At 44.1% G+C, this 27762-nt stretch overlaps 1 protein-coding gene across 1 annotated transcript; it reads right to left on the bottom strand.

Moving 5' to 3' along the window:
• Positions 1-372: 372 nt before the first annotated feature.
• nup205 (nucleoporin 205) lies at positions 373-27762 on the bottom strand. The gene is made up of 42 exons (XM_028001952.1): positions 27665-27762; positions 26238-26380; positions 25980-26151; positions 25762-25906; positions 24802-24961; positions 24482-24710; positions 24244-24408; positions 23625-23800; positions 23415-23531; positions 22508-22645; positions 22286-22436; positions 21212-21417; positions 20923-21105; positions 20017-20067; positions 19733-19942; positions 18529-18766; positions 17271-17460; positions 17069-17189; positions 16243-16324; positions 15074-15238; positions 14875-14999; positions 14687-14801; positions 10644-10793; positions 10397-10471; positions 9786-9943; positions 9609-9689; positions 9274-9465; positions 8592-8793; positions 8417-8515; positions 8191-8339; positions 7035-7226; positions 6848-6969; positions 5993-6125; positions 4846-4972; positions 4663-4736; positions 3628-3756; positions 3421-3547; positions 3143-3315; positions 2019-2148; positions 1565-1693; positions 1271-1347; positions 373-730 (listed from the first exon to the last, which is right to left on the bottom strand). The coding sequence occupies exons 1-42, from the start codon at positions 27690-27692 to the stop codon at positions 578-580; spliced, it is 5982 nt and encodes a 1993-aa protein (XP_027857753.1). The 5' UTR covers positions 27693-27762; the 3' UTR covers positions 373-577.

Raw genomic sequence — 27762 nt, 5'->3', positions numbered from 1 at the left:
TGCTTCACACGGTTTTGGTTCCCCGTTTTGCTTCTCCTGTCGGGTTTTCACAGTGACTCAACCCAGACGAGTGAAGTTCCCCCCCCACCTTCAAATCACACAAAAATGGTGTCAATCAACTCGACTACATTTGGCTTTGAAGATATGAATGACATTTTAAAGGTAATTTTGATTTTGCAAAAGTGGTGGGGTGGGGAATGGTTGACCTTTTGACCTTTAAACTTTCATTCATATCTTCAAAGTCAAAGCAGCACCAACAAAAGTTTTGCTGCAAAAGGTAGTCGAGTTGACACCAATTTTGTGATTTCATTTTCCAGCAGAACTTAATCACTGTAAAAATGTATTTTTCTTTTCATGTTCAAATTTAAAGTGTAATATAAGTAACATTTTATTTTACACATTTAGGAAAGATTTATTTTCAGAAAAGAAAAACATTGACAAACCAGAAGAATATCAAAATTCTTAGTCAGTAGAAATATAGGTGCATTCTTCAAACAAACAATCGTCGACATTATTAGAATCGTGACAAAGCGACGCTGCATCAGAAACATCGGGTCAGTCTTTTGCGCCGGAGCGCTCAGCTCTTGGGCTGCCGCAGCAAACCGCGGATCCTGCGGACCAGCGCCTGGATGAAGGTGTAGCGGGAGCGGACCTGGCTGTATTGACCTTCGACCTCCAGCAGCTTCCTCTGCAGAGCCTCACCGAAGCCTGCAGCCATGTCACCTTTCAGCTGCAGCACAGAAAAAACGGAGTCATGAACATGTTATCGTATCGTTTATCATTTACCATGATACATTTATAAGAATTTTTATACTTTGTCACAATAAATTACACTAAATGATGTTCAAAAACTGTAGTTATGGTTCCAAATGGTAGTTTTAGTATTTTCTCCAGTTTGTTCAGCAATAAATACAAATCATTTTGAAAAAAAACCTAAACCTTAAAGCATTTTACATGCAAATGATCTGTAAGAGATGTTTTTGTGTTTGTGGGGTTATAATTGCTGTGACACACAGTCACCTAAAAAAATACCTAAAAAAGATGCAATAAATATTTCTTATTGTCAGTTACTTTTATTGCAATTGTACAACAATATTTCATAATAAAACTTTAAGTACACATCACCTTCCCATATCTTAGATTAGGTAAACTTTATTGTCCTCAAGAGGAAATTTGCTTTGCAGACAGCAAGAAAAATTGCAAATACATAAAAAAATAAATAAAACTGCATTACAATAATAGTAATATGAAAGATCTAAATGTTTCCTACCAGATCCAGATCTTGCTGGCTGACTCTGGACAGTCCGATTCCCCGGCCGCCGCCAGCCTGCAGCGCGCCAAGCGAATCTGAAAAACAGACGAGATGCAGAAATCTCTGAGTGCAAACGGAGCAACAAGCCTTTATTAAAGCGTCTATTAAATCACAGACAGTTTAATACACGACCAAAAACAACAAAAACCTGCTTCCCCTGGAGTTAAAACCTTCATTTTTCTAGAACATTTCAAAACCGTCAACCAGAATCTAAAACAAAACATCAGAACAACGATCATGTTGCCGTCTCACCGTCCGCCAGCCGGGTTCTGAACAAACTGCTTCCAGGCAACAGGGAGTCTTTTGGGTCGCTGGGAGTGCAGTGCAGTAGGTAGTACTCCAGATGGCGCCACAACACAAACAAGCAGGTCTCAATAACATCTGAGGAAGAGGTGAGTTAAGGCATTTCTACACCAAAAGATTATGAGCAGTTCTGTTTCTCTGACATCACCTGATTGTTCTGCATGTCAGCATTTCACATCATTCAGATTATATTACAATCCTCAATTTAAACTGCAACCAAACTCACAAATGATGAACTCTAAACTGGTCTTTGAGGGAACTATTTTAACAGCTATTGTAACAGCGCTTGCCTGGCCACGCCCCTCATTGTATCTTGGCTCCGCCCATTTTGTTGTATTTTTCTAAATTTGGTAGTGGGGGGCTAAATGTTCCTCTGTGAACAGAACTAAAGCCAGAAGGATACAGGAGCAAAAGGCCAGCAGTTTGGCTCTGTTGTTGATGAACTGGACCAGCCGCCGCCTGGCGAGGAGACTCCTCTGGACCGACGAGATCTTCTCCACGCCGCCCGGACCCGACACCAGGCCCTGGCACAGCTACACACAGCCGCAAACACACAGTCAGCTACAAAAGCTACTCTGGAAAATATGATTTTAAAAGGCTACAAACATTTTTTTAGTAGCATCTTAAACATTCTGAAAAAGGCACTAAATTTTTATTTATCTCTTCAATTTTTTGTGAAAAATCTACAGATCCCTGAATTTTTATCACACCAACTCATAAATGTGACTTTATTGTAAATTTTCAACAAAATTACTTAATCAATTGCTATCCAGTTAAAGTCCAAGATATAGTGAGTAAAAAATGTATAGAAAATAAATTGAGCCATTTAAATGTGTCTGATCTGTCTGCTTGTTTGTTTTTTTTCTCATGTAGATTTTGGAAGATGAAAAAATATCTATTAAATAGCAACACAAATTGATTTTTTTACAACAACAACAAAAAACAGATTTCTTCCATTTTATAAAGCTTAAATTACATTTTTGCCATAACTGACTTTCATTTCATCACCTTTTGTTTTTTTGTTGTTGTTTTTTTTAACCCCTCCAGGGTCTTTTGTGGGCTCTAGAGTCCCTTTTCATAAAGTAGGCTGACAGGAAAGGGGGAAGAAGAGGGGGGAAGACATGCGGTAAACGTCGCCGGGTCCGGGAGTCGAACCCGCGACGGCCGCGTCGAGGACTTGAGGCCTCCAAATGTGGGTCGCGCTGACCCCTACGCCACCACGGCACGCCCTTCACCACCTTTTGTGACTGTTTTATTATATCAATGCTCATATTAGAGAAATTTGCTGTTTTCTGTTATGAAAGTACTGTCTATTAATGGCTGGTATCTGAATTTATAACCTTCAGTTTAAAGGATAATTAGTGAATTATAAGTTAAATTTCCCCTCTGGAATTAAATAATTGAATATAAATAAGTTGACAAGGTTCTGGCAGAGAACAGGCTGACGTTGCATTTCCTGTTTCTGACCCTGATTTGGTTTGAAACCCGGTGATCTGATGTAAGCCTGTAAGCTGGTTGGTTGCTGACCTCCTTCAGCTCCTCTGGAGGAAGCTGCTCCAGGCTCTGCAGCTTGCCCAGGCTCTGCCTGTGGCTCTGGTGGAACTGGAAGAAATCTGCAGCGCTGTTCTTCAGCAGGTACAGAACCAGACCCAGGCTGGGGACGCGCGAGTGAGTGATGGACGGCACAGAGGACGAGAGATCTGTAAAAAAAAGAATAAGAGCCTCTTTAAGCAAAATAAAGCGATTCGGGCACAGATTTCATAAAGTCAAACACTCGACAGAGTGAGTGGAGCGATGTGACCCACCTGAGCGCGCTCCGTCTCGGCCGGCCGGCTCGCTGCCTGACGGACTGAACAGGCAGATGCTGAACTGGGCCTGGGAGGAGCTCTGCAGCAGCAGCGTCTGGCAGAACTCCATGATGTTAGCGCACACCTGCAGGATGGAGCAGACATGCGTCAGCAGCGAATGGCCTCAGACCGGACAGGAGGCGGACTCTGCTTCAGGCAGCGGACCTGCATCATGGCTGCCTCCATTTCCTCCCGTCGTTCGGCCGAGTCTCCGGGTGAAGAAATGTCCGCCTGCTTCAGCAGCCGCTCCCGTTCGCTTCCTGCGAGGCGACCCAGCAGGGACAGGCACAGCCGCTGAGAAACCAGACACCAGTTACTGCGACGCAGGTTTTTATACGGGTTTCACAACTCAAGACTTTTATCAATGAAATTTAAGACCTGCATCATGACAGAAATGTACAAAAGAAAATCCCAAAATCCGACTGGTGCTGACCTCATGAAGCACCATCTGGTTGCACAACATGCTGTTGTTAGCTTAGTGCTAGCCGTAACAGCAGCGGCGACCTTTTCCTGGGGAACTTTAGCCAGTCTGACATTTCTAGGTCTGTTTGAGGCTCTTTTTTATTTATGGTTTCTATAATGTGTGGTTTTATTTGAGTTTTACTTATTGTTTTTAGCTGTTGTGTTTTATTTTGGATATTTAAAATATGTCTCAGTTTTAGAAGATTTAATCTTAATAATTCAAAATTATTATTAACTTAATAATTTAATTTTACAAGATTAGATTTTATAAGTCTTTGAAAGAGTTTTAACTTGTGATGCCAGAATCAATGATCTCAAAGCAACAATAAATTCAGTGGCAGGCCCAGTCACGCTGTATTTCACTTACATTTTGTAAGATGAATTTAAAAGACTTTAAAGATGAACAGACACCAGCATAGAACTTAATGACAAAATTAAAAATAAGAATTGGCTGCAAAGTTGCCTGAATAGTTGATTCTGCTTCTCAGCAGGTTTCTGAAATGAAACTGGCTTCGTGTTTTCAGATTCTGTTGGATTTTAAAATACCTTGAATGGAAACATAAATGCTTCCAAGCACAGATTAGAAACTTTTTAAAATTTATCTGCTTCGTTTGACATTTTTATAGCCAGTTTGTTTCAAATCAAACAGTTTACCAGATTCATCCAGACCTGGAAATAATTTAGTGTCTGTAGAAAGGAGGTAGAACCCCAGGAAGCTTCATGATTGACGTGATTCACCTGAAATCTGGTGATGTGACCCTGGAACTCCATCAGAGCGGCGCTGTTGATGTCTCCTCCCATCTCCAGGACGCCTAGCAGAACACAAACCTCATTTAGACGCTGAATCAAAGGGAAATGAGAACAATGTAGTTAATAAAAAGATCCAACAGGTCTTTTCTGCTCCGGTTGAGGTTTTTCTACCTGGCAGTGCGGTTTTACTGATGATGGCCGTGAGCAGAGAGAGCTCCTTCAAAGATCCCAAACTCAGATCCTGACAGCGCAGCAAAGACTGAACCGTGTCTGCATGAACGATCAGCCACTGGAGGACCTACACACACGCACACGCCCACACACACACACACACGCACACCCCCACACGCACACAGGCCTTTCCGTAACATAGAGCTGCATCTTTTACATTATTTGTGGCTGAAACAAATGATCAGATTAATCGCGATGAATCAATTATTAAATTGAGGTCAACTAATTTAGTAATCAATTAATTGCTAACTGGAATATAGAGGCTATATTCCTATATTTGTACAGTTTTTTTGCAACTGTACAAAAAAAAATACTTACATTTTGCATTTGAGATAAAAACACCTTCGTCTGTAAATATGTTTTAGCCAAAACTCCTGATGTGAGTTTTAACGTCGCCTGGTTCAGGTTCACTAAAGGAATTCTGTGTTATTGCATATTAGGCGACAAAATGTTCATTTTCTTAACTAGGAGTACTAGGTTTTCGATTTCTCCCCAGACTTACTGAAACAGTGCCAAAAGAACCAACGACTGATGGCTCAAATTAGCATCCATTCTTCAATTGTAAATGTGGTCGTTGACCGTCAGGCCAGAAGGTAGGAGTGTGAATAGTCCATGTTGGGGGTGGGTATCTATGATACCAACAGGAGATCAGATCTCCTGTAGGTAATGCTCTTCAGTCTAGTTTTGAAGCATACATGAAGTGTTTTTGGAGAGATGTGACCTTTTGCAGCTGATCCATGATGTTGTGCTGCATTATCCAGTCTAAGTCTAAGTCTAAGTCTAAGGAACAATTGTGCAACTGTGAAATGCGTTGAGGCCATTACCAGGGTACTTATAAGGTAATGGCCTTATTTACAGAACAAAAGCAATCCTTCAGGTCATTTGGCCTATCTCTAGCCTATGTCAAAATGGACTAACTCCAGCATTTCTAGTGTTTCTTAATTAAAAAAGGACTTCAATTATTTGTTATTTGCATCTTATTTGCCGTTTTTTATCCAATTAATTGTCAGAATAACAGATAGAATCAATAGTTGCAGCCCTAAAATTATTCCTCAACACTTAACGTCTTATAAAGAGTTGTGTTTACCTGCGCCGCCCCCTGCTGGTGGTTCATGGACGTAGACGTCAGTATGACCTGAAGAAGCTTCAGAGTTGGTAGGAGAATCTGCCTGTAGCGATCTATCGGACTCGGGATGAAGCCCGACGGATCCCTCATCATCCTGAGTTACCATGGCAACAAACACAGTGAGATACCAGATTAGGATTAGCGCTGAGCTGACATCAGGGCTCATACTCTTTTTACACAATAACATTTTCAAGTATTTTCAAACTTTATTTAAATATAATAAAATGTTATTGTTAGAAGTGTCTCTTATAAAAAACGTTCTCACCTGAATGGTAGCAGAACAAAACACAAACAAAAAAAATCCCCCAATTTCAATAATTTATTTTATGTATAAAATGTAAATCATGAGGAATAAAAAATATTCATTACATTGAAACAATCCAAGCAAATCTTGTTCAGGTAAATGACCTTTAAAAATTCTCTTACCAGGTTTTCTAACCTTTAATCACATTGAAATCATTTTTATAATTCATAACTGGCCAAAAACAAGGAAAGTTTAGTTTAACTCCAGACAGTAAGAAAAAAATAGTGCATGTATTTTTATTAGGTGTATAAAAATATCTGGTAAAATAATGTTTTGCAAATTTAGTCTTACTAAACTGTGCGGCTTGAATATTAACCACTTTCAAGGACTTTAAACAGAAATCAAGCACTTTCCAAACCTTGAAAACCTCCACCGGAAATTCAAGCATTTTAAGCACCTGAAATATGAACTCTGAAAATAGCTTATTATAAAGATTTGCCCATTTGTTGTGTTAAATGTTCAAAAACGTAAAGTAAACTATTCCAGTACCAGAGGCATGTTGAGCTCGGTACCTGTGGGAGTCGGAGTCGGGAACCATGTCGAACACCTGGCACTCGATCAGCTGCGCCACCAGGCCGCAGCGCAGCAACTCCACGGCTCCCTGCCCGCTTTTCGCCACACGAGTCAGCAGAGCCTGCAGCCACAGAGTCTGTTAGTCTCTCCTGCAAACAACTGGAGCGTCTGAACGACGGCGCTCACCATCTTGCTTTCGTAGATGTAGAGCGGCTTGAGGAGGGGCGGCTGCGGCGCCAGCAGGCTCTGCAGGGCGGCGTCATCCTGCCGCAGACTCTCCACCAGAGAGCGCAGGTAGCCACTGTTACACACGTAGAGCAGCCACTGATTCTGACGATCGATGGACAGGATGCGGTCCAGAACGGCTAGAGCCAGCATCTGACCCAAAGCAAAGGGAAACAGAACCAGAAATCAGCGGCAGATCGCTACCGGACGAGAAAAGCTCAAACAGCTCGTCTAAGATAAGCTAGCGCTTCACTAGTTCCTTTCAAAACGGGTTGGTTTGCCACAAACACAACGAGTCGGTTCAAATCCTATTGAAACAAACAACTAACGATGCGTTCACACCAGTCCTGTTCAGTCCGCTTTAATCCGACTCCAGTCCGTCTGCTTAGAAAGTCCGGCTCGTTTGTGAGGTGTGAATGAGTAATCAACTAAAGAATTTAAAAATCAAACTCTGGCTCTCCAAACCTCAGCCTGAGTTCAGTTGAAATGAACTCGTTTACTTTGAACGTCAAGCGGACCAGCAGGAAGTGGACTACAGTGCAGAGCATTCTGGGTAAATACAACCAAAACAAACATGCTAGCTTAGCACTAGCAGGAGAAATGTCTTGTGGTCTTTAGCTAAAGACTAAAGAGAAATCCTCCAACTGCTAAAATCTGACGCCTCCATCTTGTTTCCATTTGGTGAAGCAGGAAGTTGCTCTCAGTGTCTTCAGAGGTTTTTGTTAGAGCTGAACCGATCTGATGTCAATATCTGTATCGGTCCCAATATTCACAAAAATTCTAGATCGGGTATCAGTGGCAAAGTGCTTGAAACATAAGGCAGATCTATTCAGTCCATTTCTATTGTTATATGAGCCACCTCATGCTTTATTATTTATTTTACTCTTTACCTAGAAATCCTAATTACATGTTCTGAGCAGAGAGGAAGAGAACCACAGCAGCTGGAGATGGAACAAAAGTGGGATGTACCGATCCACTTTTTCACTTTGGTTCTAATAGAACCCAGTCTGCTGGACTCTCAGGAGGAAAAAACCCTTGAATCATCCATTTTAGTCGAAAACCAGAATACTGAGGTAAAAATGACTCAAAGTGGGAGTTCAGGAGCGAGTTCTCTCACCCTGCTTATTTCGTGACCGTCACAGGCGTCCCTACAGACGACCTCCATCAGCGTTTTGCCGTAGCTTTCGATGATGGCGAGGTTCTCCCTCTGCAGTTTGGAGAATCCGTCTTCGGGAGCCGTGAGTCGCTCCCACATGGCTTTTCCAGCTGCAGAAACACAGACAAGTTCTGATCAATTTTCCTTTCCCTTCAAAGATCGCCAATAACTTCAGCTGGAGTTGTACCGGTCTGCAGAGTGTCTGGTTCCTCTGGTTTCTGGGCCATTTGCAGGTAATACAGCAGAGAGCCGTACAGGTGCGCACGTAGCCGCTGGTATCCGCCTCCTTCAGAAGGGAAAAAATGGCGTTTTAATCACAGACTTCCTGTCCGATAGAAAACAGGGAGGAAATAACGACCAACCGGTGCAGAGGATGAAGTCCAGCAGTTTGCGGAGGATGAGGTGGAGGGCGGAGTTAGCGATGGAGGCGAAGCCTGAAGACGCTTCTGATCCTACGCCCTGCTGCTGCTCCGAGAGCACCGATTGGCTGAGCTGGGCGGTCAGAGTGAATACGGCGCCGGCAACGATGGACATCAACTCTCCTGCTGCGTCCTCTGATAAAACCTGGGGAACGGGAAGCAGGAGTGGGCCGGTCACCATAACGACGATAAAATGTCCCAGAAATTATTGTGATAAACGATAATATTGTTGTTTTGAGACCATTTTAAAATAATAATGTTAATGGAATAATAATGCAAGTTTTCCCTCTCAAAGACCAATAAACATTTAACATTGGAGCTGGAAAATATTTTAAATATACAAAATAAAATAAGTTTATTCTGATTAAACTTCAGACAGAGAAAAAAATGTTTCCGTCTTTTTTAGGTGTATGTAAATATCTGGTTTCAACTGTAAATAGTGTTTTCCAAATTTAGGCTTTTAAATAAATACTTGATTTCACTTAATTACAAAACTCTGCAGCGCTTTCAAGGACTTCAAAATCAAAACCTTGAAAACACCTAAATGACTTTCAAGCATTTTCAAGGATTTCCAGCCTTGAACCAAACTCTGAACCAACATAACGGATGCAGACGAGTCAGTGACCTTATCGAAGAGGTCGAGCAGCAGGTCTCTGATGATGAGCTGCCGGTCGTCAGCAGGAATCAGGTCAGCTGGGCAGGCGGTCAGCAGCGTCTCCACCAGGCTCCTCCAGGACTGCAGCGCGTGCCGCTTGGCGCTCAGGCTGCGGCGGACGCGGTTTCGCTCCACCACCTGCTGCAGGATGGAGTTCACCTCCTGAGGGAAAAACAAAACGACGCAGCAACGAAGTACAGAGTCAGAAAAATTATACTGAATATAAAGATAAAAGTTCAGAACTTAAGACGGATGGACAGATAGACTGATGTTCAATCAGATGGATGTATGGGGGGTGTACTTACTTCCATGAGCAGCGGTCTCTGTCCGATGGCGGCCAGGCCCTGCAGGGCGTTCACCTCGGCCACCAGCACTCTGTGCAGCAACTGGGAACAAAGTGGGAAACCAGAATGAAACTGGAAGAAATCCAGACGGAGAAGCAGGCGAACCAGCAAGCCGTCGTCCTCCATCTTCAAACTGACCTTGACGTTGCAGACGGTGTGGCCCTGTTCGTTCACATGCTCACAGTTGGAGATCACCTGTTCGATCTGAGCGCGCTCAAAGAAGTCCAGCTGCAGCAGCTCCGGTAAGTCCTGACTGAAGTCGATGGCGTCCAGAACGCTGAGCAGCTTCCTGCGCACTGATGGAGGAAAACACCAACACACACACTCCGACATGAGGAGGAGTAAAATTCACTGAGGTTCACACACTTTGACACATGCCTGAAAATAGGGCTGGGCGTCAAATTGATTTTATGAATTAATCGATTTTTTGAAAATCAGGATTTATTTTCCATGAACGCCTGCCTCGGTTTCCATAGTTCAGTGACGTCAGAAATTTTCTAGAAAAATCTGGAAATTCTTTGAGCTCCAAAAGTTAAACATTTTCAACTTTTAAAACTCCGATTTTCAAGGTTTTTCTAGAAGATTTTGGTATAAATTTACTCCCTTTCCATCTCCAAACGCCCTAAAACGCCGTCGTTTATCTGGTATGAAAAACATCAGAGGTTTTATTTTAAGCCACATCGGCCAGATCTACCTAAAGATGACTCGGCTTCACTTTTGAGACTGAATGAGAGAAATGAGGAACAAACCTTTAGAGACCGTCTCAAAATGGAGGAAACCGCTGACTGATCTGCTGTCTTCTTCCATGCCAGACTCTCCATCGGCTGGAAAAAAACACAGCTGAGGTCAACTATGCAGCACAGAACTGCTAATTGTAACATTTTAAAACAGACTTTTTGTTTTTTAATCACCATATTGAATAAAACTTCCTTTAATGACTAAGAAGAAAAGCAGCAGCTGTGCTTTAATCTTCAGCAGACTGGGGGAGTAGCGTACCTGCGTGCTGCGGGTGCGGCTGGTCGTCCAGCAGGAGGCTGAGGAGGCGCTGCGTGTGCGAGCGCTGCCGGTTCAGTGAGGTCACCCTCAGCTCGATGGCGGCCGTCTTCATGAGCCACGACATCTGGGACAGCGCCGCAATCTGGTTCTCTGCAGACAAACGGATCACAATCAGGAAAATAACGTCAACATTCACTAGCATGGTTATTATGGGATGGTTCAGATCCGGGGTGTGCAGCCGGCCGCTGTGGCTCCAAATAATGTCAGCAAAAAATGCTAAAATAATAAATAAAAACATGCTGGCATTAGCAGATTTAGATGTGTATTTCTTTAACGTTTCCATAAAGAATGAAACTAACAGTATACTCCTCCATGGGCTGCCACCTTATCGTGGTGGAGGGGTTTGAGTGCCCCAATGATCCTAGGAGCTATGCTGTCTGGGGCTTCATGCCCCTGGTAGGGTCACCCAAGGCAGACAGGTCCTAGGTGAGGGACCAGACAAAGTGCAGCCCGAAGACCCCAATGATGAAGGAAAACCTTGGACTTGGTGTTCCCTCGCCCGGACGCGGGTCACCGGGGCCCCACTCTGGAGCCAGGCCTGGAGGGGGGGCACGATGGCGAGCGTCTGGTGGCCGGGCTTTTACCCATGGAGCCCGGCCGGGCTCAGCCCGAAGAGGAAACATGGGCCCCCCCTCCCATGGGCCCACCACCCGTGGGAGGGGCCAAAGGGGTCGGGTGCACTGTGTGATGGGTGGCGGCCAAGGGAGGGGACCCTGGCGGTCCGATCCTCGGTTGCAGAAACTGGCTCTTGGGACGTGGAATGTCACCTCTCTGGTGGGGAAGGAGCCGGAGCTAGTGCGTGAGGTCGAGAGGTTCCGGCTAGAAATAGTCGGTCTCACCTCGACGCATGGCTCTGGTTCTGGAACCAGTCTCCTTGAGAGGGGCTGGACATACTTCCACTCTGGAGTTGCCCAGGGAGAGAGACGTCGGGCAGGAGTGGGCATACTTGTTGCTCCCCATCTCGGCGCCTGTACGTTGGGGTTTACCCCGGTGAACGAGAGGGTAGGATCCCTCCGCCTACGGGTGGGGGGACGGGTTCTGACTGTCGTTTGTGCTTACGGGCCGAACGACAGTTCAGATTACCCACCCTTTTTGGAGTCCTTAGAGGGGGTACTGGAGAGTGCTCCTCCTGGGGACTCCCTTGTTCTGCTGGGGGACTTCAACGCTCACGTGGGCAACGACAGTGAGACCTGGAGGGGCGTGGTTGGGATGAACGGCCCACCCGACCTGAACTCGAGCGGTGTTCTGTTGCTGGACTTCTGTGCTCGCCATGGATTGTCCATAACGAACACCATGTTCAAGCATAAGGGTGTCCATATGTGCACTTGGCACCAGGACACCCTAGGCCGCAGTTCGATGATCGACTTTGTCATCGTTTCATCGGATCTGCGGCCGTATGTCTTGGACACTCGGGTGAAGAGAGGTGCGGAGCTGTCCACTGACCACTACCTGGTGGTGAGTTGGCTCCGGTGGCGGGGGCGAAAGCCGGTCAGACCTGGCAGGCCCAAACGTGTTGTGAGGGTCTGTTGGGAACGTCTGGCGGAATCCCCTGTGAGACGGAGCTTTAACTCCCATCTCCGGCAAAACTTCGAACACGTCCCGGGGGAGGTGGGGGACATGGAGTCTGAGTGGACCGTGTTCCGTGCCTCCATTGTCGAGGCGGCCGATCGGAGCTGTGGCCGCAAGGTTGTCGGTGCCTGTCGCGGCGGCAACCCTCGAACCCGTTGGTGGACACCTTCGGTGAGGGATGCCGTCAGGCTGAAGAAGGAGTCCTATCAGGCCTTTTTGGCCTGTGGGACTCCGGAAGCAGCTGATGGGTACCGGCGGGCGAAGCGGCATGCGGCTCGGGCGGTTGCTGAGGCAAAAACTCGGGTGTGGGAGGAGTTTGGAGAGGCCATGGAGAAAGACTTCCGCACGGCTTCGAGGCGATTCTGGTCCACCATCCGGCGTCTCAGGGGGGGGAAGCGGTGCAGCACCAACACTGTTTATAGTGGGGATGGTGTGCTGCTGACCTCTACTCGGGACGTTGTGGGCCGGTGGGCAGAGTACTTCGAAGACCTCCTCAATCCCACCAACATGCCTTCCACTGAGGAAGCGGAGCCTGGGGACTCTGGGTTGGGCTCTCCAATCTCTGGGGGCGAGGTCGCCGAGGTGGTTAAAAAGCTCCTCGGTGGCAAGGCCCCGGGGGTGGATGAGATCCGCCCGGAGTTCCTTAAGGCTCTGGATGTTGTAGGGTTGTGTTGGTTGACGCGACTCTGCAATATCGCATGGACATCGGGGGCAGTTCCCCTGGATTGGCAGACTGGGGTGGTGGTTCCCCTGTTCAAAAAGGGGGACCGGAGGGTGTGCTCCAATTATAGAGGGGTCACACTCTTAAGCCTCCCTGGCAAGGTCTATTCAGGGGTCCTGGAGAGGAGGGTCCGTCGGATAGTCGAACCTCGGATTCAGGAAGAGCAGTGTGGTTTTCGTCCTGGTCGTGGAACACTGGACCAGCTCTACACCCTCAGCAGGGTCCTGGAGGGTGCATGGGAGTTCGCCCAACCAGTCTACATGTGTTTTGTGGACTTGGAGAAGGCGTTCGACCGTGTCCCTCGGGGAGCCCTGTGAGGGGTTCTCCGGGAGTATGGGGTACCGGGCCCTTTGATACGGGCTGTCAGGTCCCTGTATGACCGGTGTCAGAGTCTGGTCCGCATTGCCGGCAGTAAGTCGGGCTCGTTTCCGGTGAGAGTTGGACTCCGCCAGGGCTGCCCTTTGTCACCGATTCTGTTCATCACTTTCATGGACAGAATTTCTCATCTCTGCTTTTCGCAGACGATGTGGTCCTTTTGGCTTCATCAGATCGTGATCTGCAGCTCTCGCTGGATCGGTTCGCAGCCGAGTGTGAAGCGGCCGGGATGGGGATCAGTGCCTCCAAATTCGAGGCCATGGTCTTGAGCCGGAAAAGGGTAGAGTGCCTTCTCCGGGTCAGGGGGGGTGTCCTGCCCCAAGTGGAGGAGTTTAAGTATCTCGGGATCTTGTTCACGAATGGGGGAAGAAGGGAGCGGGAGATCGACAGGCGGATTGGCGCAGCGTCTGCTGTCAAGCGGGCGCTGTACCGGTCCGTCGTGGTGAAGAGAGAGCTGAGCCAAAAAGCGAAGCTCTCGATTTACCGGTCGATCTACGTTCCCACCCTCATCTATGGTCATGAGCTTTGGGTCATGACCGAAAGAACGAGATCGCGGATACAAGCGGCCGAAATGGGTTTTCTCCGTAGGGTGGCTGGGCTCTCCCTTAGAGATAGGGTGAGAAGCTCAGTCATCCGGGAGGGACTCAGAGTAGAGCCGCTGCTCCTTCACATCGAGAGGAGCCAGTTGAGGTGGCTTGGGCATCTGGTCAGGATGCCTCCTGGACGCCTCCCTGGTGAGGTGTTCCGGGCACGTCCCACCGGGAGGAGGCCCCGGGGAAGACCCAGGACACGCTGGAGGGACTATGTCTCTCGGCTGGCCTGGGAACGCCTCGGGATTCCCCCGGAGGAGCTGGAAGAAGTGGCTGGGGAGAGGGAAGTCTGGGCCTCCCTTCTGAAGCTGCTACCCCCGCGACCCGACCTCGGATAAGCGGAAGAAGATGGATGGATGGATGGATGGATGGACTAACAGTATAAGGAATATTCTTTTTTTCTGAACCATTTTTATGTCAAATTTGCACTTTTTTCTGACATTGTTTTCAATAAAAATTTTATGTGCTGTTGAAGAAAATTAATTATTTCTTTAAAAAAAACATTTTATGATATTCTGCATGTTAAAATGTAAAAAAAAAATATATTGTTTTATTCAAAAATAGTTAAAGTTTAAAGAGTTTAATCGCTGATGAGAGTCGTTTGTCCATCCAGAAGCAAAATTTTGCATCTGCTTCCTGACACCAGGGGGCGCTCCAGTCGTCTGAACGAGCTTTGTGCTTCACTGCTGTAAAAGTTGCGATCATCTCAGCAGGTTGTCTGAACTCACCTGTCAGGACGAAGGGGAGGTGCTGCAGGTGGGAGAACAGGAAGTCCTGGCTGGTCCTCAGGTAGCGCATGGTGGGTCCAGATGTGTCGGGACAGGCGCACAGCTGGTAGATCACCTGAAGCACCACAGAAACTGTGCAACTCAGACAAAACATTTCAATACAACAACATTTCAGTGACGAAGGTTACCTGGTAGCAGAGCTCCGCCAGGTGAGGCGCCTGCTGGGTGAGGACGGGTCCAGACCGTTTCTCTGTGCCTCGCTGCAGCAGACTCAGGATGGCGTGCAGGCAGCTACGCAGACACCCCAGCACACCTGCAGCAGTTCAGACGACGCTCACGTCACCTGGTCACAACCATCAACAGGTGAGCTCGACCCGCTGCACTCACCTGGATCCTGCAGGTTGGTGGAAGCCACCGGCTTCTTGACTTCATAACCCAGAAGGTAGAGCGCCAGGTTGGGCGCCTTCAACTCCAAGGAGGTGATGAGCAGGTTCAGGATGTGGATCTGGGTTTCGTGTCGGATTCTCGCCACTTTCTTTGGTCGATCAACATCTAAAGACCAACAACTCTGATTGGTCAGTTTGACTGCCTCCAGTTTATCTTTCACAGAATTTAAAATGGACTCATGGCTGTTTTTAGATCTGTCGCAATAAGCAATAAATCAAATGTTAGAAAAATTATTCTCCAGGTTCATTTATTTATGAGTTTATTTTACGAGTTATGTTTTCATATTATTCTTTTTATATTATTATTCTGTTTTATGTTTACTTAACTTCTCTCTTTTGTAGTACATTATTAACTTTGTTTAGGATGTTTGCCTGGAAGCTAAAAACGTTAAAACATTCATGTGTTATCAGTTTCCTGTGAAACTGATTAGTTGTGGTCAGCCACATGCCCTTGTAAGGGCATGTCCACAGAAGGTTCCAGAACATAAAGATCGTTGGTCAATTCTCTGTGTGACTGTGTGAAGAAGCCCAACCTCCTTTTTCTATACATAATAAAGAGAAATGCAAAGAAAGATCTGGCAGAGTTGATTCCAGACAGTGTTTGACAGCGATTTTTCGCGTCTGTTTTCAATTCTCCTCTTCTGCAGAAAAGTAAATCTTTGTCTCTGGTTGATTCTTTGCAGGTTAGGACATAAAATAAACCTATCATCAAATAACCACATTTTCAATTAAAACAAACTCAATCATTTCTATTTGCACGATTTATCGTTTTTTCTTTTTACTAAAAATTTGATGATGAAAGTTTTCAGTTTGGTGCTTTTAAGAAGAAACAACTTAATTTACAGAATTCATTTTATTTGTTGTTTCTGTATATTTAATTTGGACATTTAAAATGTCTTTCAGTTCCATTAAATGTTCATTAGAAAAAGATTATTGATATTTGACAATGTGTTCTTGGATTATTATATCATTACTATATTACCTGAAAATGGTCTCAAAGCAACAATGTCATAGTTTACAGCAATAACTTCTGGGAAAATTTATCATCCAGCAAAATGAGTTCTGATGACAGATTTAGCTGTTATGTATTAGAAAACAGAAATGAATCACCATCTTCTCCTTCTGTTCCTTCTTCTGCCTCTTCATTGTCCAAACACTCCACAAATCCAGCCATCAGCTTTGCACTCACCGCCTGAACCACAAAGAGAAACAGATAAAACCTGAAATTCTTTACAAAGATTTCTGCCTGAAACTAGAGAAGAGAGAACAAATCATAAGTATCCATCATTAGTTTAAACATCAGACTTTGAGAATATTTACAGTGAAAATACTGTAGACTGTTTTGTTTTTTAAATAAAATATTGTCACCCGGATGCCGCCATGTTGTTTTCACTTAAATGCACCTGGGTAGATTACATATGCTAGGTGCTACAGCGCTAGCTTCATCCAGTCAGAGCAGTAATTATTTTGTACAATAATTAAAGTTCTAAAGTGCTATTATGATAAACATCAGATCAGGAGCCAATCATGTTGAGCAGAAATCTCACATATAAACAACACATGCAAACTCTGATGCTGTTTTCCTCAATCCAGATGTTTTGTGGTCCCTCATCAGCCTCCATCACTTTGACTTATTGTGTTTTGTTTATAGACATGAGTCCATTTTGACCTGCATGCTGGGTCGTTGTCCCAGCATGCATTGCACAATACAGAAAAATGGCAACCTCCAGAGGTGAAAAATATAACAGAGATACTAACTTTTTGAAGTAATTATGAGTTTTTATGCATCACAAATAACAACTTCTAGGTTAAGAGGAAGATTACAACATATATAGGCCAACATGTTCAACTAGTCATGGATCCCTCTAAATTTAAATTACAGCTGAAAGTTTTAAAACATTTATCTAATGTTATCTAATGCTGGGGCTGTGCAGACCTGGTCATGTGCGAAATCTCCCACCAGCCGAATCTGGATGTTGGGGTAGTTGGCGATGCGTCGCAGAATCCTGGCGCTCTGGAAAGCAGCTTCTGGGTTTGAGCTGCTGTGGTAAAGATACCTGCAACAAAAACCGATCATGAGGTCAAAAATCTGAACCTGCAACAACATAAAGCGACTGGGCTGACATCCGGGTGCGTACTTGGCGATGTTTACGATGTGGTCGGCTCTCCTGGTCTGCGGACTGACCCCCTGGAAGAGCTGCTCCAGGGGGGAGACGAGCAGAGACGACTGGCTCTCCCGCAGCAGGTCCATGAACATCACCTCCTTCTGCAGCGCCAGGTCCAGCAGGCACAGACAGTGCAGCACAGCGGACTCCAGGTGCTTCTTACCTGTAAGGCACAGGTGTCAAACTTAAGGCCTGGGGGCGAAATGTGGCCCACCATACGCTTTTATGTGGCCTTTTAAACTCCAAATTATAAAAGTTCTAAAGAGCCAAATTTACTCTCAGTCCAGTGAAACAAAACTTTAGAGCTGAAAATCTTATGTGACCTTTTGGGAAAAAAAGATAAATATATGCTATAGAAATTTGTTTGTCAGTTTTAAAAAACCATGAAACGGAAAACTCTGTAAAATAATAAATTAATTTTTTTCCGTGGGATGTCGACATTTGTGGAAAATTATGAAAGACAAAACAAACAAAAAAACCATACTTTTAAACCTAAAGACTGAAAAATAGATCTAAGAAACATTTTTATGCAATGAAAGTATTCCATAACAAACTTGTGCATTTTCACAGCAGGAATATGTTAAACATTAGTTATTTCTAAATCAGCTCAACTGCTGTGGTGGGTTCAAAGAGATTACTTGCTATACAAAATATGTCCATATTTTGCACAAAATCATCCTTGGATAACAAAAATGTAGTCTGATCAGATCTGCCTATTTTCAGCTGATTTAAAGTTTTCTGTCACTTTAAATCCAAATGAGCCGCTGCTGGCCACGCCCCCCAACTCAATGTTTGCACTCTCACATAAAAATAGCTGCAAATAGATGAGCAATTATGCAACCTGTCTTTGAAAAGCAAAACTGGAGCCTTCTGCACAACCAATAAGAATGTAGCAAGTGGTTTCTGGATAGTAAACTCTTGTCTTTTCCAGCAGCCATTGTAAGGCGCATACAGACCAAATGTGCTGGAGCTCAGCTTGGGTTGCTAGGTGACGGGCGGTGCCTGCTGACTTGTGACGTTACATTCAGGAGGTTTTGGAAATGGCTCAAAATCCAGTCGCAACTAATTTTAACTTATCTCCCAAAACCAGCTGGGTGGCTTTTTTAAGCACTTTGTTTTTAGAAGCTGTAGAAACCCATATGGAAGTACAAAAACGTGCAAAATGTGAATTTTACAAAATATGTCTTCTTTTAAAAAAAAAACCTTGGGCAGGCAGAGAGCGTTTCCTCACCGGGGAAGGGAGCGTATGTGTCCAGCTGGCGGACGCCCTCCTCCAGCAGGCTGAGGCAGAGCGCCAGCATGGGCGAGTCGTTGAGCAGGTGGAACATGATGCTGTGGCCGGGCGGCTTGTGAGCGATGACCTGCTCCCCCTGCAGCTCCACCGTCTCCTGCACAAAGTCCGAAGGCTGCGGCTCGTAGTCGCGCAGCAGCTTGTGGAAAACCTCCAGGACGCCGTCAGCGACCTCCCACTGACAGAAGAAGAAACACGGGTTTGTATCCTGACCCCACAGTCAAATTAAAGAACCTATCAGACATTCTCAAGGTAAGTTTTCAACTTATCACACTTTGGAGATAAAAACAAATGAACCACTGTTAATACAGCTTCATTACACATTAACTGTTTTTTTCAAATACACCAATTCATACTCTTCACTTATCAGGTTTTATACCATAAACATGCAAATATGAGCTGGTGAGACAGTAAAAATCCTTGAATGTTTTAATATAATTTATTACTTTGTAAGTAACTATTTTGTGGTAATATTCTACATTCCACAGCTGGGACAAGATCAAATAAAATACAGCAAAGTGTTGTTTTGAGATGTCTCTCTCTCTCTCACACACCTTTTACAAAACACCAATTCAACAAAAAATCCCCCAAATTCAATAAAATTGTATATTAGATATGAATATTACATTTGTACTTATCCATGATAAACATAAAAAAGCTAGAAAGCTAGCAAGGGTATGTTAGTAGTCAGCTAATGGTAGCCTCAAATGCCAAGAGTGAAAAAATTATAAAATATATAGAATATGTACAATTAAATTGTCCTGCCAAGAAAAAATTTAAGACTTGTGATTTATGTATTTGAGGCCAACTTACTGTTTTTAATCCATTTAAAACCATTTAAGGCCTTAATTTTAAACCTTGAAAAAAAATTTCTCACCAAGTTTTCTGGCGTTTAGTAAAACTAAATAATTTTGGTGATTCTAACTGACTTAAAACAAGAGAAGTTTAGTCTGATTTAACTTCAGATGGTGAGAAAAAAATTATTTTTATTAGGTGTAGAAAAATATGAACTGTAAATAATGTTTTCCAGTTTTAGGCTTTTATCAAACATTAGATTGCACTTTATTACAAAACTATACAGTCAGAATTATCAAGCACCAGTCTGCACACTGGAGCTCCGTCCAAACGCTCTGCGTGAGTTTACCTTCTCAGCTGGACGGCGATACGCTCGGGTCGGGAACGGGAGGAACACGGAATCACGCAGGAAGTTCAGGTAGGGCTGGAAGCCGGGAACGCGAAGCCCCGCCCCCAAATTACCAGGTATGCTGCTCTCCACCAGGGTGCTGATGAGGTGGCAGAAGGCCCGGGTCAGAGGATACTCCTCACAGCTCGACTCGATCTCATTCAGCTCCACCTGAGAGCCAAACACAACCAGAATCAGACGAATCCAGATCTGATGACGGGGTGAAAACCCAGACAAAGACTAACCTCAATCCCGGCTGCTTGCCTCTGGCCCGGCGCTCGGACAGTCTGGAGGATCTGGAAAACACAAGAGTCATGAAAGGAGAGCTGCAGGAATCTGTTGCTTCTACTCCACTGCTGCCTGAGCTTTACTTAATGTCGAGTTATAGTCAGTGTTCAACATACAAAACATCGTGAAGTTCAAGACGTTAAATGAAGCAGAAAGAGGAGAAAACTCTGCCCCAATTTCTATGTGATGGGTACAAAATGTACAAATGACAATAAAGACTTTACTTATAAAAATCAATCATTGTGATCATAAAAATATATAAAATACCAAGAAACCGGGGAGGGAGTGTCTAAAGAACCTCTGGGGCCAGAACCAGAACAGCTGCAGATTAAATTAAACACAACTGGGCTCTGGTTCTGATCTGGAAACATCTGAAGGCTTCTGGACATTCCTTCGGCGTGTCAGAGTAAAAGCGCGCTGTCAGTATAGCCGCACCGTTTCCTGCCCTACCTGTGTGTTTCCTCCTGTCCTACCAGTGTGTTTCCTGTCCTACCTGTGTGTTTCCTCCTGTCCTACCAGTGTGTTTCCTGTCCTACCTGTGTGTTTCCTCCTGTCCTACCTGTGTGTTTCCTGTCCTACCTGTGTGTTTCCTGTCCTACCTGTGTGTTTCCTCCTGTCCTACCTGTGTGTTTCCTCCTGTCCTACCTGTGTGTTTCCTCCTGTCCTACCTGTGTGTTTCCTCCTGTCCTACCTGTGTGTTTCCTCCTGTCCTACCTGTGTGTTTCCTCCTGTCCTACCTGTGTGTTTCCTCCTGTCCTACCTGTGTGTTTCCTCCTGTCCTACCTGTGTGTTTCCTGTCCTACCCGTGTGTTTCCTGTCCTACCTGTGTGTTTCCTGTCCTACCTGTGTGTTTCCTGTCCTACCTGTGTGTACTCTAGCGACTGCCAGAGAGACGCGGCGATCTCTGGCGACTTCCCGAAAGCTGCCAGCGACTGAAGGAGCTCCGCCTTCAGAACCGGAGGAACGCTGCACTGCAGCAATCCCAGCATCACCACCACCGGAGTCCACTGTGGGTGTTCGCACAACGCCAGTCGAGCGTTCTCACTCTGCAGAGGAAGATAATCATCACTAACAGATGAAGGAAGCAGAGAACCCTGCTGCTTCACAGTTAAAGGGACAGGAGCATCTTTAGGGCTGCTTGTCATGTCGTACCCAGGTAATGATAGTGGTGAGAAGCTGCAGGAAGGCGGTGAGTCCATCCAGCTCTCGCTGGGTGATTCCCCGCAGCGGCGGGTGGCGGTAGTGGGCCGAGTCCGGATTGGGAAGGTCTCGTCTCAGGTTCTCATGGTACAGCATGAGGGAGTGGAAGAAATGCTCCCAGGACACCGGACTGCCTGAAGCTCCCTGGATGTTGTCACCTGGACAGAGAAAAAAAGATCAGACACTCTTTATTTTCTCTTTTTGGGAAAATATGTCTAAAAGCCAAAAAATAGTAACTTTCATGCTTTTCTAGACTCTGCAGAGAAGAGCAGAAGGAAACTAAACTAACTTTTTGCTCTGGCTGCACTGCACATTTAACATCATAGTTTTACAGTTGTTTATTTAATTCATTGTCTATAAATGTAATATTGATTTGGATTGGATTATTTAGCAATCAAGTAAACAAAAAGTGTTTTATTTGAACCAGAAGTCCGTAAAGCAACCAAAAATAGTATTCAAGTCAAAGTAGCACTTCTCCAACATATTTTTACTCAAATAAAAGTAAAAAGTGTCCGTCCAAAAAAATTACACGAGTAAAAATGTATTTGATAAAAAAGTGACTCGAGTACTGAGTAACTGATCAAAACACCAATCATTTAATAGCTAAAAATTACATCATCAAACAGACCAAAATATAAAGTTATGTTAAAATTTTGGTATTTTAAAAATCAGGATAAATAATTGCAAAATAAAAAAAGCAGGCAAAAAATAAATGTTTCAATATAAAACTTATGAAAGTTTAACAAAAGCTGCAGGCCTGTGTCTGGTGAATGTTTGTCCTTCATTCAGTGAAGTTACCCACGGTGGATCAAGCATCCAGAAATTTCACTCAGGAAACAGTAGAAATACTTCATAAAGTAGTTCAAGTGAATTAACTTTATTATTTATTTCAGCCTCGTTGCTCGTTTGTTTACACCATCATGAACTTCAAAGTCTAATTTTACAGATTTCCATTTTGAAAAGCAGCCGTCTCAGACCTGTTGTTATTACTAAAGAGTAATAATTGTTGTAAATGTGTTTTCTTACTATGTGTAGCCCCGTTGGTCTTCAGAAGACTGAAGCAGTAGTGAGCACACTGCGGGCCGTTGGCGAGGCCTTTCAACATGCTCAGGTAGGAAATGTAGAGGGTGGAGGGCAGAAGGTCTCCCATCTGACGCACAAACTTTGACAGGACCACCTGCACCACAGAGCAACATGAGCAGGACTCTGTTTGCTGAGCTGCAGCTCAGCGTCTGAACAAACCCTGACCTGTTTATGAGGCGGCCGCTGCAGCGCCATGCCGAGGTACGAGCCCTGCAGCGAGGTGTGCTGCAGAGACTCGGTGGGACACCAGAACTCCAGACCCAGCTCCAGTCCAAACGGGTCTTTAGTGTAAAACTCCCCGATCTGACACACACAACACATGAGACAGGATTCAGAAAGGATGATTGAGATTTGCATGAATATGTTTATGGCAAAGTGGCCAGTTGAAATAAGCAATGAATGAATTAATGGCATGATAAATTGAAATGAGCTCAATAATTTCCAATTGTGTGATTTATTGTTTTTCTTTTTTTTCTCTCTTTCTACCAAAAACTGGATGACAAAAGTTGGGCTGAACCAATTACAGTTTTCTGGCCGATCGCCGATCTTTAGAAACTCTGACCTGCCAATTCCAATTTTGGCTGAAACCAATTTTCAATGTTGTTAGATATAGAAAGAAATAAGAAGACAGTGGTTGATTTTTAGACTTTTGCTGAGAGAGATCAGATCGGCTTCACACGTAAATATCGGCCAATCACCGATCTCCCAAAATTAAGGAAATCGGATGGCTGATAAATCGGTGCACCGTAGATAAAAGTCTTCATTCCGGTGCTTTGGTTTTAACTAGCCTTTTATTTAAGGGACATTTTGATTACAAAGAGTTCATAATTCATTTTATTTGTTGTTTTATTTGTTTATTTTGGATATTTAAAATGTCTTCCAGTTCCGGTGTTAAATGTTCATTAGAATTTAAAGTTTGTTGATCTTTGAGAATGTTTACCTGCATTATTTTGCCATTATCATTATAATACTTGAAAATGGTGTCAAACAATATAGTGGTTTATTGCAATTATTTAATGGATAATTTATTGTCCAGCCAAATTTGTCATCAGGCAAAGCTGCAACGACTCACCAGAACCATGAGGTGATCCAAATCTTTCCGCAGTGAAGTTGGAAGTTCGCTGTCCATCTGCAGAGACATGTGGACCAGACGGGCGTCTTCATCAGCGCGGTTACGAAGCTGCTTCACCTGCAGACGCACAAAAAGGCAGAAATAAATAAAATAAAATTTATTATTTAGTGAATAAACTGAATTACAACTGTCTGAAGAGGAACATCTGACCTTCATCGGCATGAGAGCAAGGAAGTCTGTGATGAGCGAATGGAGGCGGCGGACGTAAAACTCTTCCTGGGCACAAGCGTTGCATCCCAGAATCCCCTCCTTCATGAAGAGGAAGACGTCTCCCAGCAGAGCCTGGTCGGCCAGCGCCTCGTCCGCTTCAGTGAATTCAACCAGGGCTGAAAACACACACACATCAGGTCAATCTGGAGCCTCACGGAAATACAACCAGCATCCACCAAGCAGTCAGACTGAGGATGGAGAGCGTTCTGGTTAAAATCAATCATCTGCAGACGATTCATGCTTTTTAGCTAATTTTTAAACAGAAATACAAAATGTTCTGCAAGAATTTGTAGCAAAAGTTTTAATGGTTGTCAGAAAATTAAAGATGGAAAAATTCACAATAACGAGCTGAGAAAAGAAAAGACGAACAGATAATAAGGGACGGACGGAGGGATAATAAGAGAAATAAGGGCTGATCTTGTGTGTGTGACGTCACGCTGCAACATGTCTAAACCAGACTTGAAACCTCTCAACCTCCTCGTTTTTCCAGGAACCAGCGGCCATTTTGAGCCCAGATCTTAAAGCCTCACCCGACCCCTGACCCACGCGGCAGGCTCACCTGACCCCTGCGGCAGCTGGGACAGAACCCTGAGAGCCAGAGCCCAGGCCAGCCGGCACACGGCCTGCAGCCCTGGGAGTTTCCAGGGCTGGCCGTCCATCAGGCGGCTGTGCACCGCCGAGACGTACTGCCTCTCCGTCAGCAGCGGCAGAGCCTGGAGCAGATCTGAGGGACAAACCGTCACACGGTCAGGCCGGCAGCACCACAGCAGGTCGCATTCAAGCTGCGCATGCATCACCTTCTCTGTCTTCTGTTCCTTGCTCTATGAAGCTGACGTCCAAACAGTAGAGCAGAGCCATGACCAGAGCCAGGTTTACGCTGTCCAATGAGCCGTCGGCCTGAGCCGTCACCGTCTCCAGGTGACCAATCAGAGCCAAGGTGTCGTCTCTGGTCAGCGGCGACTGACAGGTCCACGAAAACAAGCTGTCTGCCAAAGCCTGGCGACACTCTCTGATGAGGTCAGAAACCTGAAGCAAAACAAAACTTTCAGCTCAAATCTGGATAAAGAAGCTGGATAACTGTTGATGCTGCTGGTTGATCCAGGATGTTTGCTCCCACCTCCTTTCTGTGCTTTTCGTTCCCCAAGCCGCGCTCTTTCTGCAGCCGCTCAAACTCCCGCGTCACACTTATGTCTGACACCAAAGTCAGGATGCGTTTGGTCAGTCCCTGGCTCATCAGCTCGTCTGTGAAACGGGTCGTCAAGGCAACCAGCTCTTCACTGTGATACGATGGACGGCATGTCATACAAAAACAACCAGGTAAAAGATGAGTGAATCAGTTATTTAAATAATCAATTATTCTGGCGACTAATCAGATAACAAAATTGCCGCTTTCTACAGATTTTTTATTTAATCACTTAGGACTTTTTTATACAATATTAAAACTACAGTAAACGATGCAAATGAAAAACAATTCCTTTATTAAATAAGAATATAAACATTTTATTGTCTAAAATGCAGTAACTTAGCCTTCCTTTAGTTTAGGGCTGAAACAGTTAATCGCAATCAATAGATTATTAAAATAATTATCAATTAATTTAGTGATCAATTAATTGTTAACTGGAGAATACAGAAGTCATTTGCAGAGATGTAGTTCAGCCAAAACTTCTTTAGTGACAGTTTCAGCTTCACCTCTTTCACATTCTGTAAATAAATCTCCTATTAAGCTACTTTTTCTATCCACCAACAAATAAAACAGATCAGTACGACACTGTACTGAAGAACAGTCCAGTAAAAATGTCTGACCTTTTCACATTCTGATGATTGTATTTTTATTCATCCTTTACTCACTAAGGGAATGCTGCTATCGCATTTTAGGGAATACTATGTTCATTTTCTTATTTAAAAAAGGAATAATTCAGCATTCCTTTGGTGTGTACTGGAGTCTGTGTACTCCAGTTAATAAGTTAACTGATTACTAAATTAGTTGACAATTATTTGTAGAATCGATGCATCAGGATAATTTGATTAATCGTTTCTGCCCTGAGGTCAAGCATTAAACATCACAATCAGCGCTCACCTCAAATCCAGGGTGAACGTCTTGCCATGTCGTGACTGGATGAGCGTGCGCAGAGAGTTGGCGACGCACAGCTTCCCGTCCCAGTAGAGCAGAACGGCCACCAGGCCTCGCGTCAGGCCTGGAAAATGAGGCTGCTGTTGCTCACCTGGTGAAGATGGAGCGATGCTTTAGTGATGTTCAACAATTAAGTTAACGTGGTCACATAACTTTCACATTACCAGCCAAGAGAAGCTCCAAAGCAACCAACTCTCCGATGTCAAACAGATCGCTGAGGATGAAGGCCTCGGTCAGAAGCTGCTCTGGAAGGAGCCGGGAGCCCTGCTGACCCTGGATGGCGATGCCTTCTGTGCTGGCTTTACGCACTTTTTCTCTCTGTTCTGGACTTTTTGGCTAAAAACAAACATATTTTATCACTTTCTGTTGGGTTAGAAACTGATTAGGTTAATTAAAGTTGCTGCGCTTGGACATTTCCTCACCGGATTCTTAAAAAGGGAGAGAAAGTGAGGTTTGTGTTTCTTCAGCTGTAGATCCAGAAGGTGGACGGTTTCTGACCGTCTTCTCAGTATGGCGCCGTCTACCGTCTCCCACAGCTCTTTAAGTGGCCCCCACAGACTGGCCCCTGAGTGAGCACAAAGGTTCATCACTGAGTTGTACATGCTGGTTCTCTTAATGATGCTAAACACCGTTTTTGTTCATCCTCTATGGCTACGTTCACACAGACAGCAAAACATATCTGGCTTTTTTCACAACAGTCAGAACGGCCCAATCTTTACACCCCATCCCCCCAAAAAATAAAAAATCAAATCTGTTAGACTTCCAGATGTGGAACTAAATCCCTTCTAAAATCCCCATTAACAAAACTTAAACACATCCAGATTTAATTTGGTTTCTATTTGTTTACTTTGGATTAGTGACAGGGCACAAGGTCGAACCATTAGTGCTTGATTTATCTTAAAATGGGTAAGATTTTTTTAAACCAACCTAATAACATGTTAGTATTTTAAAGCATCTTTCTATCAAACATTCACTGATTTGATGTCTAACCAGAGCTACTGCTTCATGTAAGGTGTAAGCAGTGAAAGTTGCAGCTATGCATTAATCCTCAAAACACATCATTTTCAAACACTTTGACACCAATTGTTAAAATGTTTTTGTTCTAATTTAACAATCTTGTTTCTTTAAGATGTTTCAATAAAAAAACATTTTTGCTCAATGAAAATGTTATTTTTTAACAATAACAACCCATTTGCTGAATAAAGAAACATCAGAAATCCATTTGACAATGTTTTTATTGCAATTTCTCAAAAACAAAAGCAAACGTTTCATTGCAGCATTAAAAAACGGACAAAATGTTCTCGTTTTTATAAACAATATTTTGGCTTTAGATTGCAAGTTTGTACAGGTTTTAATGCCATAAATTACCCCAGAATTTCGTATCTGAAAATGATATAAATAGTTTTTTGTTCGCTCTACATGCGTGATTTCGGTTCTATTCAAAAGGTCTTCCTAATTTGCTAAAGATTAGAAATTCATGTGAATTTCAGAATTACTGTAAACCACAGTATTATAAGTTAGTTTCAGTTTTACTCCCAAGTAGGCAAACGCAATAACCGACACTGCTGAGAAAAAACGTTTCATTTAGAAAAACAGTGATTTTCTACAATATCTATTTTTTGAAAAAGCAACAGAATTGGTGTCCATCCTCCAAGACTCTGTTATTTAGCTTTCAATTGCATTAGCTAGGCTAGGCTAGGCTAGCAGTCAGAACCATCCAGGCGGATCATGTTCAGACAAACAGACAATGAGCTGAATCTTGAATTTATGCGCCTAACTGTGCGACATAAAAATGTAGGCTTAGAGAAACAGACATAACTAAATAATTTCTTGAAATAAACATCATTACCTGAATTTACCGCCATCGGCACCGCCATGATGCAGTAAGAAGTGTTCGGAAAGCAGGTTTTCTGTTTGTGCCTGTCCGAAATATGACATGAAAATATG

Source organism: Xiphophorus couchianus, chromosome 2 (genome assembly GCF_001444195.1).
Source record: "Xiphophorus couchianus chromosome 2, X_couchianus-1.0, whole genome shotgun sequence".
NCBI classification, from domain to species: domain Eukaryota; kingdom Metazoa; phylum Chordata; class Actinopteri; order Cyprinodontiformes; family Poeciliidae; genus Xiphophorus; species Xiphophorus couchianus.
Note: the sequence above shows the minus strand (reverse complement) of the source record. Positions and strands in the feature narration are given on the sequence as shown.

Bases quoted from the DNA above. Each gene is read 5' to 3' on its own strand.
- nup205 (XM_028001952.1), bottom strand. From the start codon at position 27,692: ATGGCGGTGCCGATGGCGGTAAATTCAG. The intron at 26,152-26,237 runs GTGAGGAAATGT...GTTTGTTTTTAG, and splicing joins TCTCCCTTTTTAAGAATCCG to CCAAAAAGTCCAGAACAGAG. The intron at 24,711-24,801 runs GTGGGAGCAAAC...GTTTTGCTTCAG, and splicing joins ACGAAAAGCACAGAAAGGAG to GTTTCTGACCTCATCAGAGA.